A 17,440-nucleotide genomic window follows, 5' to 3' on the forward strand; every position below is an offset into this window, starting at 1 on the left:
AGGCTCCTGCAGCAGTGGAATCCCCACCCAGCCCTGTGCATCACTCAGTCCCCGCCCTCCTTTTCTCTCTTCTCCCTCCCAGACTGCACAAAGTCAATACTACTGGTAATCGGGCTCCTTTTTTTTTTTTTTTTTTTTTGTGTGTGTGTGTGTGGTACTAGGGGATGGCACCAGGGGCTTTCTACCTCCAGGCTACACCCCCAGCTCTATTTTATAATTTATTTGGAAACAGGGTCTCACTAAGCTGCTGAGAGCCTCACTAAGTAGCTGAGGTTGGCTTTGAACCTGTGCGATCCTCCTGTCTCAGCCTCCCAAACGCTGGGATTACAAGCATGCGCCACCATGCCCGGCCGGACTTCTATGTTTTAAAAGATCTAATAGTTTTAATTTGGGAAAGAGTTTTGGGCTGTTGGGAGGCTGGAGAATCTATAAGAGGCTTAATGTATTTCTTAAAAATAATCAGGTCATTTGGGAGGCAGAGACGGAGGATCACAGACGGTGAACAGCCTCAGCTACTTAGTGAGGCCCTTTGCAACTCAGTGATACCCTGTTTTAAAAAATAAAGGCTAAACCGGGCGTGGTGGCCGCAGCTTGTAATCCCTGTGCTTGAGAGGCGGACAGAAGTATCACGCAGGTTCGAAGCCAGCTGCACTGGCTTAGGAGACCCTGTTTCAAAAATAAAAAAGTATAAAATAGGTCTGGGAGTGTAGCCCAGAGGTAGAAGGGTTTCCAGGAACCCCAGTACCACCAATAAATAAATAAATAAATAAATAAATAAATAAATAAATAAATAATAGGACCTGGGGTACAGCTTGGAGGTAGAATGCCCCTGGGTTCCATCCCCAGTACTGCAAAAATAATAATAATAAAAATAAAATAATAATAATAATAATAATAATAATAATCAGGTGTTACGTGTTTGTAATTCCAGTACTTTGGAGGCTGAGACAGAAAAGTTGTAGGTGTGAGGACAGCCTCAGCAAGTCAGCAAGACTCTCAGTAACCTATGGAGACCCTGTTTCTAAATTAATTAATTAACTAATAAATTAATTAGGGCTGGGATGCAGCTTAGAGATAGAATGCCCCCGCGTTCAATCTCCAGTACCAAAAAGGAAAAAAAGGAAGAGGAAAAAGAAAGAAAGAAAAATTAAGTACCCTTTGAAAATAGGAAAATTTTCAAAACGCAAAATTCCTGGCTCTGCAACCTGGCTAGACCTGGCTCTGGGCCTCCGTTCTCCTTTTAGAGTGAGTCAGCAAAGTTAAAAACTCTGCTTCACCAAACTGTACTTTTCCTTCGAGAAGTTCTGGGCTTTCCTTTCTCTGCCCTTCTCACTCACGCTGGACTCTGCATTGCTGGCGCAGAGTGGAACGGGGCGGGCTCTGTGAGTACAGCAATGAGCGGTACAGGAATGAACAGGAGCCAGGCAGAGGCGCCTGGGCCTCCTTGGGGACTGCTGCCAGGTGGCCCTGCCATTTCAGGCTCCAGACTCCCTCTGACCTGGAACCTGGGCCCTCAGCCTGCCTCCTCTTTCTGCAACTTCAACTCCCCCGCCCCCGCCCATAACCAGTTCCCCATGGCCCCATCGGGTCTGAGAACCAGACAACAGCCCCCCTCCTGCTCTGTGTGGTGGCCAGGAGAGCCCTGGCCCGCATGTCTGCCTTTCATTAGCAGCAAGACTGCTGGGAGTGCAAATGGGGAGCATGCTTATCCCATTAAGGAGAAAATTCCTCTAAATCTATAAATCCAAACTCTCGGCCCTGCGCTAGGAGCGATGGGGGCAGGACCTCAGGACCATGTGTCTGCCTGTGTCGCTCCCAGCCATCCCCTCCTCTTGAGCCTTGCAGTAACCCCCGCACCGCCCCCCCCCCCCCCCGGCCCCGCTTGGTGCCCAAACCCAGCCTGGCCCTTCCTCCGCTCTTGCTGCGTCTGCTGTCTTATCCCCTGGGCCTGAGGTGGGCGACTCAACCCTCCGGCTTCCCCACCCTGGCCTCTGTAGTCCCATGAGGTGATCCTGCTGCCACCGGGGTTCAGCGTGGCCCTTGGGAACAGCTCTGTGACTTGAGCTGGGGAAGGCCCTACAGGCTCGCAGTGTGAACAGTCACTTGGGCATGGGGCAGATTCTGGTCCAGAGGGCCTGGGTGGGGCCTGATAGTCTGGTTCTAGCAGGCTTCCAGGTGGGTACCTAGCACCCTAGCAAGCTTTCATGTGACTCTATAGTGCTCTAGCAGACTCCGAGGAGAGCACCTAGTACTCTAGAGGGCTCCCAGGTATGCCCACGCTGGTCCTAGGGCCGTGCCAGTAGCAGAGCCATGGATTATGCTGTTCCAAGTTCCAGTATCAATCTAATTAAACACTCGGAGGCACATCTGACTCTAAAGAGGTGCATTTGGTGTCCCCCTGAGCCTCTCAGCCGCTCCTGCCCAGGACAAGGTTAGTATGGAAAGTGACCAAAACCCCTGCCTCCTTCAGCCACTATAGAATGCCACAATGTCTTGTCTTTGTGTCTGACCTGCTCGCCGGGAGTCCGTGTCCCCTGTCTTTGGAGCTGCGGGCCTCCCTCCTCCCCATCACCAGATGCGGCTGGAGGAGGCCAGTAAACCTCCCTGCAGCTGAGTCTTCTGAATGCAAAACAATCCCGATGTCTTCCCCCCTTCCTCCTTGCCCATCTCCATGTTTCTATCTGCTTGTCCCTGACCCATGGGGACTGCCTCACAGTCTCTTTGAGTCAGTCACCTGAAACCAGCTGCGTGCACTCACAGTCCTTCGACCTCTGGAATAAAAGGTGCTGCAGTGTGGGGACAGAATTATCACGACTCATTGTGTTGTATCCAAGGTAGGGACCACTCAGGCAGAGAGAGAGGACCGGAAGGAGGACAATAGATGTGTAAAGGTAGCTTTCTCTCATTAAGGAATCCACTCAGGTCTCTGTTTTCAGAAGGGATTCCCCCCTTCTCTACCTAATGGAAGCCACTAGCTGTCCTGGGGAGCAGAGGCAGCTGTGAGGCAGCAGAGGCCCCCCTCGAAGGCTGTGCCTTTGAATCCTCTCCTGGGAGTCAGTCCCGGGTTGGCAAATCTGTCCAGATGTCTACAGAGATCCCTGGGCTGGTGGATCATGAGCATGGCCCTCGGGCCAGCAGTGAAAGCTTTGTCAGAGCCAGGGACCATCTCCCCAGCTGGCCACGGGGCCTGGGACTCCCCCTCGCTCGACTCTGAATGGCTGGGGTTGACCCAGCATCCATCTCTCCCGGCTCTGCTGTGCACGTGTGCGGGCCTGTGGTTTGCCTTATCTCTTGCACTTCAACTTCCATCTCTTCCGGAACTTCTTTACTTCCTGGATGTCTCTCTTGGGGTTGTCCTTGGGTGCCCTTGTTCATGACCCCCCAACAGCCAGCTTGTATCTGACTTCCTCCTCATTCTACTTCCTCCCCTCTTTCTTAGAGAAAAAAAACCTGGTGGGAGATCACAGCTCTCTCAAAAAAAGTCTGAGGGTGCACAGCTACTCAGTCTATAGAGAGCAGGTGGGCACTCAGCCATGTCAGAAAGAGGTGGGCGTGAGCTCCGGCGAGCACTAACCCTGGCCTCTGCCTGCATACCTGGTCCCATTCCATCCTTCTGACAACTCCACTCTGGACGGCTATTATTATCCCTATTGCAGTAGATTCTATTATTATCCCCTTTTTTGCAGATAAAGAAACCCAAACTCAGAGAGATTTGGGACTTCCCCAACTCATCCTGATGGGCAAAGGCAGAGTCAGGGCTCACATTGGAGTATGCTGAGTCCCACACCCTGCTTGGGCACTCCCTGCCATCAGGATCAGAGCCTGACCTTGACAGAGGCATCCCAATGTCACACTCGGCCATCCTGGCCTCCCCTTACACAGTTCGGGTCACAATTGACTGGGCAAGTGGGTGCTTCAGAAGCACAAAGAACCCTTTTTAGCTTCCTATCCACCTGCTGCCTGCATGGATGCTCCTCTTTGAGGGAGCTGATATATGGAGCTCACCGATGTGACCAGCCCTGTGGGAAATGGGCCCAACCCCTTAGTGTCTGCCCAGAACCACGCCAGCTTATCAGTCAAAGTGCTGCTCAGACAGGCTTAGCAGCTGTGTGTCCCTGTCCAGAGGAAGCCGGGTGAGGGGCACAGGGAGGCTCCTGGCTGGGGACATGGCTGGGTAGATGGATCTTCAGCAGTTCCACCAGCCTCTGCTGAGCAGGGCTCCACCCCCAAAAAACACACACACATTTATCCGAGTCACAGGGAGCTGTGGGATTCACTCACCAGGGTCTTGTACTCGATCTGCTGCCGGATGAGCTTGTCCTCACTCAAGGAGTAGCGGGCCTCACCCGTGATGGCGTCGATGGGGCCCTTCTCCATCTGCTGCTTGATGGCGCAGAACAGGGAGAAGAGGGGCTCTCCGGCGCACTCCTGTGAGTGAGAGGAAGCAGGCTGGCAGAGCTTGGCGAGCGTGGCATGCAGAGCCCACTCTGCCCCTTTTCCTTACCTCTGGCAGAGGCCTTTCTCCTGGGCCCACCTGCCTCCTGCCTGGGTTTTGCAATTTCCTCTGCATCTGTTTGCCCTTTGGGTTTTTGTGACTCCCAGCTCTTTGGGAATAGGGTCTTCTCCGTTTGCCCTTTCCTGCTCTTGCCCAGGGCTCACTCTGTCTTCCTCCCCATCTCCCATGCCACTCTGCTCCTCTCCCGCCCCTGCCCCAAACCCCCTTCGGAGGCTCCACCAAGAGGCAGAGGTCAGGCCTCCATGGTGTGACTCCTCAGAAAACAAGTGAATCCACAGTAGCTCAGCAGCTCTTCTACCTCCTGAGCCCACCCTTAGCTTATTTGCTGAGACAGGTAGCTTCTGGGGCCCTTATCAGCCTCTGTAAATCTGGGGCTGACAGAGGGAAGCAGAAAGGGAGAAATGATGGGTGGATTGTTTCCAGTCTAAAATGGTAATTTTGCCTTGGGTGTCATGTAGGGCCTTCTCTGAGGCTTTTCAGACTCTCCTCTGGAGGAAACCAGCTGTGGGGCATGTGTCTCAGAAGCTAGGACTCAGTATGGGCCTCTGTCTTCTGAGACCATCTGTGATGAAGGAACAGTCCATTTCTTGTGAGTTAGAAGCGCCAGGCCCGGGACAGGTAGAGTGTAATGGGGCAGGCTGAAGAGGAAGGAGGCTCCTGCCCTGCAGGGGGAGCCATGACAACTCCAGAAATAGACTGCATCCCATCCTACCTTGAGAAATTTGTAGAGAAGGAAAGTGAACCAATTGGTCAGCATCTTCTCAGCCACCGACTCTGTCCTGTCGCCGGACACCCAGGGAATGAGCAAAGGTGACAAAAAAAGAAAGAAAGAAAGAAAGAAAGAAAGAAAGAAAATAAGAAGCAGTTGGTCAGAGCTCATGGGCTGAGCGGGGCAGGCAAAGAATCTGCCTCCACCTGGCCACTTACAGCTCTCAAGGTCCTATCAAGTAGGAGAGCATTACGGACCCTAGATCTGCAGAGTGATAAGAGGAGCTTATCCTGCAAAGGTGGAAGATGACGTGACGTGCCAGCGCCATTAGTGGCACTTTGAGATGCAGACAGCGCCCTCCAGGGCCATAGCCACTGTCCACTGCTGTCCACTGAACTCTTGGGATGGGTGAGTGTGCCTTTGGAAGTGAAGTTTTCATTTGATTTAGTTATTTATTTTGTGGTACTGGGGGTTGAACCAGGGGCATTCTACCTCTGAGCTACATACACCCCCAGCCTGATTTTTTTTTTATTCTTTATTTTGCAACAGGGTCTCACTAAATTGCGGAGGGCTTCACTAAGTAGCTGAGGCTGACTGCAAACCTGGGATCCTCCTGTCTCAGCCTCCCAAGTACTGGGATTACAAGCATGCACCACCAGGCCCAGTTTCATCTGATTTACTTTAATGGGTTTAGATTTAAGTAATCACCGGTGGCTGATAGCTCTCTCCCCATCCCCATAGTTCAGCCTTAAAGAGCTTCATGGGCTGATGTATTCCTTTGAGTGAGAAAATAATCATAAACAAATAAACAAACAAAAAACTGGGGAGATGGTAATTTGGCAGGAAATAGGAAAGGCGGCGGCAGGAGAAGGGAATCATGGTAGAGATCCCAGACGATCCAGAGTGCATAATCCAGCGCTGGCAGTCACATGGAGCTACAGACCTAGCTCATCCCTGGTCAGGTCAACATTGTTCTACCTCACAGACTTCGGAACTTCCCTGGAGGCTTCCTTGGCAATAGCAGGGAGTTCCTGCTTGAGTCGTTAGACTTGCTTCTTTCCTGCCACAACCCAAGCCCACTTGAGCTTCTACTTTGCACCTAAAGGTGCAGAAGCAGTACTCCTGGTTGGGGTTGCATCCATTTAGAGAAAACAAATTACATTCAAACTTGTGCTAAGTGCATGGCCAACTCCAGAGAAAAACTAGCCCATCCGTGTATGTTTGGATAGAGTTTAAAGTCACAGTTGCCAGAAAACACTAATAACTAAAATCCTGAGGCATCTGGGCAGCTGCCAGCACAAAGTGAAGCCTGGAAGAAAAAGGGAAGACTGTTGAAAAGAGGAGGCAGTCGGGGGCGAGAAGAGAAAGAAACGGAGGAGGGCGGAAGGAGCCGAGCATCTGGGAGAGCGCAAGTGGGAAGCAAGAAGGGGAGACACAGACCCAGAGTGAGACCAGGAGACCACGCCGGGAAATTGGTGGGAGCTCTGGCAGACAGCAGCAACCCTAGAATTATGCCGGTGGGTGGCTGCGTGGTGAAAGTAAAACAAAAATCAAAATGATCTACCTCGCTGTTTCCAAAGCTGTGTGATTGCTCCTCTACCAGCAACCTTCTGCAGCTGTGCAGGTGAGTGCCACTGTTCCAGGAAAAAAAGCCTGAAGCCAGCACTTCTGACAGCCAGATCTGTGCAAGCAGGGGGCACCGAGCGCAGACTCAGACTGAGGGCGGAAGTCAGGGGGACAGGCGGAGAGAGGCAGAGATCAACAGATGGCGCAAGCAGGGGACTGGATGTGCCCGCCTCACGTGGGAGCTTTCTGACTTCAGCTATGCCAGGGCCGAAGACACTGGAATCACATATAGGGCCAAAGTAGAAGCAAGCTTCCTTCAAGTGGGAGTGAGGATAGAGAGGGTGCCTCTGCTTCCCAGCAGGCCAAGGCTATGGGATGTGGTTATATGTTCACATCCAACCTTCCAGGGTTTGACAGGGTGGATGGCAGAGGAAGATGCATTCACCTGTGCTGAGCTGAGCGGGGTCCCCTGGACCCATGCACAGCCTAGGGCAGGGGCCAGGAAATTCTTGCTGTGCTGCACTAAGTTACTAAAAAGCCTCCATTCTGTGCTTCTCAAACTTTACTCTGCATTCAAATCACCTGGGTTTTCATTAGAATGCAGATTCCGGTTCAGTGGGTCTGGTGGGCCTAGGGTACAGGGGATCTGCGGTTGTGCATTTCTAACAAGCTGTCCTTGCTGCCGGTCCACAGACAGAATGCAGCCATGGGGTCTCTCTCCTAACTCCAGCTCTGACTCAGCTGAGGCCAGGAGATGGTCTCAATAGCCTCTGAAGACTCCATGAGAGAGGATTCTCGTAGAAAGGGTCAATCAATGTCCAGGGAGTTCAAGGTCAAGGATGATGAAAAGGAGATGCTGGAGGAAGAAAGCGATGGCTTGAACTGACTGGGTCATAAGTGCCCAGGGGCTTATAACGCAGGATCTTCTGGGAGGACATTTGATGGTAGGGCAGGATCTGTTAGGACATGTGATGGGGTTCAGCCCCCTTAGCCTAGGGAGCCGGGCCAGGGGAGGCTCCTCTTGCAGCCTGCGGCCTCTGACCTGCCCCCTGCCACACCTCACCTCCTGAGCAGCAGCTTCGGGTGGTTCTTGCTCTCCAGGTTCTTGTCGATGAGGTCCGCCAGCAGCTGCTTCAGCACATCGGTGGCGTACTCCAGCTTGCTCTGCAGCACCGTCATGATGAGCGAGGCCACGTTGCCACGGTCGCGCATGGAGAAGCTGCGCTGAGACTCCAGCGTGCGGATGAAGGACAGCAGGAACACCTTGTTGTTGATGAGCTGGGCAAAGAGCTTCAGGCCCTTCTCCACACGCTCCTGCCGGTAGCCTGGGACCTGTGGGGAGATGGGGGTCCTGACGCCATCTGCCAGGATGCCCCAGCCACCTTCCCCGGGATGGACGGCACCCATGCTGTCGGCTCTCCCACCCCGTCTGTCACCTGCTTCTGTGCCCGCAGTCCATACAGTTAATGCTGCCAAACGCCTTCTCCATGCTCAGCATCTGTATGATCTTCACCATGGCCCATATGATGAGTGGTTACCTCCAGTTTAGAGAATAACCAACCAAGGCGCAGAGAGAACTAGCCATAGCTCGTACATGGTGATACTGGGACTTGAACCCACGTCTGCCCAGCTCCAGAGCCTGAGCTCTTCCTCATGCTCATGCAAAGCTGGTGAGCAGCCTGTGCACTGCACATTCCCTCCCAGCCCCCAGGGGGAGCTCCAGGAGGCCAAGGCTGCTGTGCCTTGCATCTGGCTGAAGACTCACCAGACTGATCGTCCACCTAACCCAATGCCCATTTACCTCTGTCTCTATGGGTCCTGTGGATAGGCAGGCTAGAGTCAAGGTTCTGGGCTCCAATGGACTCTACCACCACTATGCTATGTGACCATGGGTAAGTGCCTTTACTTTTCTGGGGGCCTAAATTTACCCATCGAAGGGAAGGAGAAGACTGAGCCCAAATGTGTCTAAGAACTCACTGATTCTAGCATACGCTGTCCCCGCAGGGGCTCTTTCTGAAATCCAGTCCACCCAGGGGAGGAGGAAGAGAGTGTACCATCCTGCCTAAAAAGTCTGATCGCTGGAGGTCATCTCTGATAGGAGCAAGAACATGCCTAGCAGTGTTGTTCACAACAGCTCCAATCCCAGAGCACCCAGGTGTCTGGCAAGGATGGAGCGGATCAAGGAGCTGTTTCCAATGGGATGCCCTGCAGAATAAGAAGGAAGACGATAATGGAGAGCCAAGAGTCAGCTTGAGAGCCCGCCTTTACACAACACCAAATACAGATGTAAGCAAGGTAAGAGGAACCGATGGCGGCAGGAAAGTGGTTATTCTGGGGTGTCTGTGTTGGAAGGTCTACAAGGGACTCTGGAGGGCTTGCGTCCTCTGCTTCTTGACTTGGGTGCTGGCTGGGCACCAGCTGGCTTGGGGGAAAGTCACTGAGCCCAGCAGTGAGCCTGCGCATTGCTTGGTACATCTGCATACCGGGACACAATAGGGAGACTTAACAAAATCAACCAGACTCTGCCCTCGAGGTGGGGTCCTCTGAGAACCCCAGGGTGGGTAGATACATTAGGTCTTTGAGAGGAACTGCCAAGTATGCAGTAGTAAAGAACGTGGTGGTCTCAGCGTGGGTCGAGCGTGGGTCTGCTTCTGTCTCTGTCGTTTACTAGCTACAGGACCCTCAGTGGATTGTTTCTCCACCAGCAAAATGAAGATGATTACAGCTAACAGGTATCTAGATGTTACTCTACACCAAGTGCTCTGCTCTGTGTGCTTTAGGAACAGTAGCCCATTTTATCCACATGACAACCAACGTGTTAGGGTAGCTTTATCTACTCAGAAGCCTCCTCAGATTCATTCTACTAGGGTTGTTCCAATATAGGGAATAGTGGATAGCAAATTGGTAATTACGATAGCTCCTCAAAATGAGGCAGATCCCAATAGGACCCCAGGAGCCCTGTGAAGAAAGGCCATCAGTGCCCTGTCTCCACATCTTCTGGGGGGTTGCGGAGACTAAAAGACAATGTGTGAAAAGCCTGTGATATGCACCCCAACAGGTAACAGAGACACCGATGGCAGCTGCTGTATTCTTCTCTACTCCTGAGATTTAAACCAGCAGAAACAGAAGACCAGAGAATGCCTAGCTGCCCGAGGTCACAGAACATGGCAGAAATATTTCTGTCACTTATGACTGAGCCCCTCCCCCTGCCATACAGGTTCTGGACTCAGAGCAAGGTGTGGGCAGGAAGCAGATGTTGGGGAGACCAGGCCCTGCAGCACGGGCTCCTCTGCAGCTGGCATGTGGGGCCAGCCTTGTGTCGGCACACAGCAGCCCTCAAGAGCTTTGCTGGCTGCAGGCATCACAGCTCCCACAGGCCTGGAAACTGCCAGGAAGCATGCATTCTTCCAAACCAGGCCCCTTTGCATTTCTCCTGCTGTGCTGGTACCTGGAAGGCCAGTTCTCAGCAGAGATGGGAGCTCGCCAGAGACAGGAGGGCACCCCACAGCTTCACCCCGGCTTTCAGCACAGCCCCTTTCACCCAACAGCCCCTTTCTCAAGGAGGGTCTGGTTTCTGCCTGCCCCTGCCTGGCTCCCTGGGTTGCCCACACCCCCCAGGGGGGAGTGGTGAAGGATTGGCAAGAGACAGGGCCAGCCACTCCTTGCCACAGCCCAGGCTTAATCATGGCCTGCCTGACTTCCAGAGCCCTCCCTCCCAGCCCCGTGACCACGCCCTCACACACATGCCTATGTTCCTCTTCCTCTGCCCTTCAGCCTACTCTGAACAGCATCTCTAGGACTTGTCCTAATAACAATAATAGAAACTTCCATTTATCAGGCACCTACCACATATTACACACATTATGTACATGATTTCAATGACGTCTTCTAATAGCCTTGCAAGGGAGAGTGGTAACCTTTTAAAAAGACTCTCAGAGAAGGCTGCCAACTCATCTCAAGGCCGCCCCGCTGGTGGAGGCTGCATTTCCAAACCTGAGCCTGTCCAGCTCCTGAGTGCCGGGCCATACCCTGCACCTTTCGCTGTTTCTAGCTCTCCCCGGGGTTCTCCCTGCAGCCTTTCCATGTGAGACCTCCCAGCAGCCCCTGGGAGAGCAGGCACGGCGGGTTTGGCCCCATGGCACCTAGGAAGGCAGGAGAGGACATGGGGCTGGTGAGATGGCACGTTTGCCATGAGGACGTGTGCATTTCCCGCCTTGCTGGGCTGCACTTTTCTCTGTATGAAATGCAGATGCTTCCTGGGTAGCAAGTGCCTAGGGCCCCGGGCAGAATGGTTTTCGCACAGACGCCTACAGGAAACTGAATCCAGGCCAGCAGCCTGGGCTTGGGCATCGGAGACCACAGAGACACGTGTGTGGAGGAAAACCCCATCACCTCTGGGGTCTATTGCCTCATCCGTAAAATGAGAGTATGAGTGCCTATGTCATAATGTTTTATGAACATTAAATAAGATAATGTATGTAAAGTGCTTGGCACACACCAAGTGCACTTAAACGGAGGTGGTTTTATTACCTGTCTTTCTGACTCTATTGACTGCTTTTCACGGATCCCTATTGCCCTGGAGTTCCCGTGACATCTGATGCCTGCCACCCTTTTGTTTGGGGAAGGGGGAGGTGGGTGCCTTCTCCCCCTCTTATGGAGAGAAGAGAGGGAAAGAAGGTATTTTGATAGGGACCATCCAGAACAATTTGCCGCACAGCCTGCTACCCTCCCCCAGGCCAGTGCCACTCTGAAACAAGACTTTTCTTTATTCACCAGATGGCTCTCTAATTTAGTCGAAGTCTGTGAATATAAAACTGGATTGTAAATTTTAATTGTAACGTAATAGGTTAGAGTTTAGAAGCCGGTGATGGATTGAAATTGGGACCGTGTGATCAGCAGCTCCGTGTTTCTAAGATTGGTGTGTGTCTAGTGCTGGGAAAACCCCTTCCCCAAATGCCTAGACTTAGTCAGTGGGCCACAAAAGAGGGGCCTGGTGACCTACTCTACAGGACTCTTTCCTCTTCACTCTTCTAACCAGTGGGCAGGTGGCCCAGGGCCCAACTAGTTGGGAAACACTGTTTTGGATGAGTCAGCAACTTCCCACAGGACAGAACATCTAGAGGGGCAAATTATCCCAACAGGTTTCAACTATTCCACATAAGATCCCTGGATCTCCCACAATTCCAGGTAACACGGGGCTGTAAGAGTTTAGTGACCACAAGCAGTTGACCAGGAAGTTTACTGGAAATGAAGACACTATGTTCTGGGTACAGAGCTAAGAGAATTGGAAGCAGAGACTTGAACAAATACTTGCACACCAAATGTTCACAACAGTGTTACTCACAATGGCCAAAAGGTAGAAGCTGAGTGTCCATCAGTGAGTGGATGGATACGCAGAATATGGTATATCTATAGAGAAATCGTATTTAGCCAAAAGAAGGAAAGAAATTCAAATACATGCCACCACGTGGATGAACCCTGAAAGCATGCTAAGTGAAACGAGCCAGGTACAAAAGGATAAATACTGTGCGATTCCACTTCGATGAGGTCCCTAGAGCAGTGGGATTGGTAGAGACAGAACATCGACCGGCTGGATGAGGGCGAGGGGCAAGGACTTGTTTAGTGGGCAGAGTTCCCACTTGGGAAGATGAAAACCTTCAGGAGATGGATGATCATGGTGTTCACACGCCACGTGGAAGGTCTTGATGCCCTTCGAGTCTATGCCTAAAAGTAGTGGAGATGGTAAATATTGTAGAGATGGTAAGTGTTGTTGACATGGTAAATGTTGTCAACCTGTGGAAATCTAATGAAGGTGGTGGGTAACTCCATGAGAAGGAAGCTAAGATCAGAAAGTCCCCTCCTTGAACAGGCAAAGAAAACAGAGAATTCTCATGTTTGAGGGGAGATTGGAAGGTGCCCCATGAGGAGCACAGCCATGGTGTGGCATGGCGTGACTTATACCTCAGGCAGCAGGGACTTCTGGGGTGGGGGCCCCGGTGGGGTGTGTCTACCATAAAGCACCCTGGGAGGAATGCAGGGCCAGATGATTGCCAGAACCCCATAATCCTGGTTCTCAGAGCCCTCCACTGTCCTCTGCGGGTGTTTTACTGTTGTGGCCAGTTAGGACTCGTGGCTGGTCATTCAGCTGTGGGGTGCCTTGTGTACCCTTAGCTCTCTGGGATGGGCAGGGAGTCCTTGAAGAGAAGAGACAAGGACTCTGAGACTGCACTGAGTGAGGACTTTGGAAGTTTCTGGGCAGAAGAGGAGTCTGTATTATTCCTTCTGTTTGGGGATGTTCAGCTGCTGGGGAATAAGGCGAGGGGCTGGGAGAGGCAGACAGGGGAGTAAGGTGGCAGCTGGTTCCATTCAGGGATCAGGGGAGGATGTGACTTGCTCGAGGTATCCTTCCCCACTGGGCTGTGCACCTCACTAAGGCTCATAGTTAGGTAGCCGTCATTCCCAACTGGCTTCTCTCAGAAAACCGGTCCCAGAGAGAAAACCCACCCAGAGAAGTGCAGTTGGGTAGGAATCCTAGCAGCTTTCAACAAAGGGCCTGGTACAGTTCAGAGGGTAGAGAGAAGGACTCATTTGCATTCTGGTCCTGAGTGAACGGGGCTGTCATGTCCAGTGAGGTAGTGTGTGCACTGAATTATTCCTGGTGGAATTCCTATGAATGGTCTATGGGAGTGGTTCAAGTGACCACCCATGAGGTCCTGTGGGACAGTAAGCGCTGTCAACGCCACTACCATCACCCTGGGCAGCCCTTGGCTACCTGCCAAACCAGTGCCAAGCCAGATCTGAGAGTCAGAGAATCTATAGGGAGGCATCTGGATATAGGAGAGCAAGCCATGGACAAATGGGGTCAAATGAGGACCAGCCCATGTGATAGGACACCATGTGACTTATAGTGTAGACCATACAAATGGCTTGGATAAACAGTTTGTGTGTGTGTGTGTGTGTGTGTGTGTGTGTGTGTGTGTGCCCATCAAGAGAACAGCCCACGTGTGGAGTGACTGTTCCCAGCCTGCTCCAAAGTATTCAGACTGGCCTCTAGGGAGCCCACCTTTGACACAATCTTTGAAAATTTAATTAATTAATTAATTATTTTATTTATTTATTTACTTATTTTTGGTGGTACTGGGGATGGAACCCAGGGGCCTTCTACCTCCGGGCTACACTCCCAGACCTATTTTATATTTTATTTGGAAACAGGGTCTCTTAAGCCAGCTGAGGTTGGCTTCAAACCTGCGTGATCCTCCTGTCTCAGCTTCCCAAGTGCGGGGATTACAAGCGTGTGCCACCACGCCCGGTAAAAATTTAATTTAAAAGTTACATCTTGCCAGGTCTGGTGTAATCCTAGTACTTGAAAGGCTGAGACAGAAGGATCGCAGGTTTAAGGCCAGCCTCAGCAACTTAGTGAGACTTTGTTTCAAAATTAAAAAAAAAAAAGGTGGTCATGATGGCGAACGCTTGAAATCCCAGCATTCGGGAGACGGAGACAGGAGGATTGAGGTTCGCAGACAGCCTCAGCTACTTAGTGAGGCCTTTCACAATTCAGTGAGACTGTTTCAAAAATAATAAAGACTAAAAAAATAAATAAAGAAAAAAGAAAAACAGACTGAGGGCATAGCTCGAAGATAGAATGTCCTTGGATTCAATCTCTAGTACAAAAGGAAAAAAGTTCCATTCTTAAACAAAACCGACTTAGACTTGGAGTTTCAAACTAGCAAAAAAAAGGGAGAATAACTTTGTGCACTAGATCTAGGTGAATCCTTGAATTATTGTTAATTCTCTTCACAGGTGGAGCACACTCTCCATCCTACCCTGCCATCTCTGTCTCCTCCCCACTGCAGACAGAGGCCCAGACATTAACTTCTTTAATCACGTGCTACTTCCTGAATGCCTACTCTGCAGGATAGTAGAATCACAACATCACAAAGGTAAATACGGCAGAAGCGCAGTGTGCACACGTGTGCACACACATGCACAGTGCACACATACATACTACTGTCTTTAACTCATCACTAGTGCATGTGTGTGTGTGTGTGTGTGTGTGTGTGCAGGGATGAAACCCAGGGCCTTGTCCATACTAGGCAAGTGCTCTACCACTGAGTTACATCCTTTTTGGTGCTGAGGATTTGAACCCAGGGGCACTCAACAACCCTTTTTTATATTTTTTCTTGAAACAGGGCCCAACTAGGTTGTTGAGGCTGACCTCAAACCTATGATCCTCCTGTTTCAGCCTCCCAAGAAGTATAGGGATTACAACCATTTGCCAGTACATCCAGCCACCCCCAGCCCTTTCAAAAGTTTTATTTTATTTTGACACAAGATCTCCTGAGTTGGCCAGGCTGGCCTTGAACTTGTGATCTTGCCGCCTCAACCTCTGGAGTGGCTGGGATTACAGGCATGCACACTGGGCTCCCACTTCCCCCTTTAATCAAAACTTGAATATGCTCAGGAACCCTAGGAAGCCAAAAAGTGAATGGAAGGAAGGTGAAAGGCTTAGAGAAGTGAGGGGAAGAGTAAGGCACCCCTGGGGCAGACCCAGGCAACGGGGAGACAGAAGTCTTGAGACGCCCGCCCAGCATTTCTATGTGCATATATGATTCATGTATCAATGCATGTGTATACACATGTGGGCAGAGAAGAGCTGCATTACCCATGAGGGCACAGAAGCCATCATTAATCAAATACCCCCTGGTATCTACCAGCTGAAGACCCAAAGAAGAGATCCCAAAAAGAAATGCCTGTGCCCACAGTAGAGAAACACACACACACACACACACACACACACACACACTCCACTCAACAAGCAGCATGGAGAAACGTGTGTGCCACAGTGCCGCCATGGCCGTGTGGGTGTGCCACCGAGGTGCCTCTCCTGGGCTGCCTTCGGAGAGCCCCTGAGGCCATGCCCTCAGACACCTATGTTTGCAGCATTATGCTCACTGGACCAGGTCCGTCCTGGAGTTCATCTTCCTTCCCACTGTGTCTTGGGCTGCAGATTTCCCATCGTTCCTGGTGAGTATCCAGAGCTCAAGGCTACCCACTGTCCAAGCACCCCAGAGTCTTGGAACCCGGGCTTGTCACTGGGAGCAGGCACACCGGAGCCCAGCTGCAGGGACCCAGCTCCTGCCTTTGTCCCCAGCAGCTGCGTGGCCTCACGCAACCACCGGGCTTTTCTGTCCCCTAAGTTGTGTCACCTGTAAAATGGACTCGCTAGGCAGAGGGTTTCCCAGGAGGTTATAGGAACAAATCCACACCAAGTGCTTAAAGCCACTTGGGGATTTTATTAACAGTCAACTAACAGCGATCCTTCCTTAGGATTATTATCGTGCCCTGGTTTCCTCATTTATATTTTTCACTTTTCTCTGGTATTTATCTTTATAAGCCATTCCAAAGCCCTTTCGGAACAAAGCATAATATGAATATATGCATAAGCCAGATAGGACGCTAGACAGTAAGTGGGATAAAATGTTCAGAAGATGAGTCCCTGCTGGTAGGAAGACAGTTAGGTTTACCCTTCACATCCCACCTCCCTTCCCTACACATCGCATATCTTCCCAACTAAGCACCAAGGGTAAAATCCCTTATACATCTACCGAGCACCAACTCAGCGGTGAAATTCCTTATATTGCTTCTTATACAAGGGTTCAGAACTTCCCGAAATTCACCTGTCATATTTCTTGTTCCTATATTCATGTACAGTTGTAAGGGAAAGGGAATCCTTAATGTCCACTCAACCCCAAAAGGGGTCCATGACCCCTGAAGTCTTGAAGTGCTTTTGTCTCTCTGCTGAGGCCCCTGGCTGAACCCCATCTCCTTTTCAGGGACTGGCTGCTGCCCACAAGCTGGGGGACAGATGACAAGCAGCGTTTGTCCCCTCCCCAGCCTCAGCTTTCTTATCCCCAGAGGAAGGGGACTGGACTCACAGACCACCAGCATGCTGCCCTGCTGTGACACCTCACCTCCAGGTCCCGGAGCACAGGGTGGTCTTCGATTCCTGGGAACAGCACGCGCATGGTGTAGGTCCTGTAGTCTAGGAAGGGAATCCCAGCCCCATCCAGGTCACTGGTCAACTCGTGGATGTCTGTCTGTAGCTCGGCAAAAGCTGGCACAGAGAGAAGCTTGTCAGACCTCTGGATGGGGCAGGCCCAGGAGCTACCTCCAACTGGGAACACTCAGAGCCCTCCTCCTTTAAGCCCCTCGGAGGTGTAGCAATGGGCCCCCAGCACACTGGGTGTGCGGGGCTGTGGGGATGTGTGGCCTTAGAGGGGAGTAAGATACAACATGAGAAAGCTCATCTGGGCTGCATCCCTTACAGAGGGCCAAGGCCTGGTGAGGCCATCCACAGACCTGTCCCACTGCTGGAGCCAGAGGGACAGCCTCCTAAAGATGAAGGACTTTGTTTTGCAAAATGTGCTGGGGAGGAGGATGTAGAGGACCAGGAAGAGAGAGGGGAGAGGATAGAGTGACTGAAGGTGTTGTGTTTTGTTCTGGGTTTCCTTGTGAAATCTAAGAACAATGTCTTTAGATAAAGAAGAATGTTCGAGGGCCCAGTTCTGGACAGTTCAGTTCACTGGGCTTCTCAAACCTCCCAATAGGCTTGGGTGGAGGGCCTGCCACGTCGTCTATCCCTTCTTCCC

At 51.5% G+C, this 17,440-nt stretch overlaps 1 protein-coding gene across 1 annotated transcript in view; it reads right to left on the reverse strand.

The window, feature by feature from the left end:
* PLXNA4 (plexin A4) overlaps positions 1-17,440 on the reverse strand; it is a gene marked incomplete at both ends in the record, with an annotated part of 373,504 nt that overhangs the window by 25,916 nt on the left and 330,148 nt on the right. Inside the window, 4 exons of the mRNA XM_080701735.1 lie at positions 4,282-4,428; positions 5,229-5,295; positions 7,855-8,123; positions 16,763-16,905. Of these exons, the coding sequence (XP_080557861.1) occupies positions 4,282-4,428; positions 5,229-5,295; positions 7,855-8,123; positions 16,763-16,905 (626 nt within the window). The remainder of the gene's footprint in view (positions 1-4,281; positions 4,429-5,228; positions 5,296-7,854; positions 8,124-16,762; positions 16,906-17,440) is intronic.

Source organism: Muscardinus avellanarius (assembly GCF_963383645.1).
Source record: "Muscardinus avellanarius genome assembly, chromosome: 9".
NCBI classification, from domain to species: domain Eukaryota; kingdom Metazoa; phylum Chordata; class Mammalia; order Rodentia; family Gliridae; genus Muscardinus; species Muscardinus avellanarius.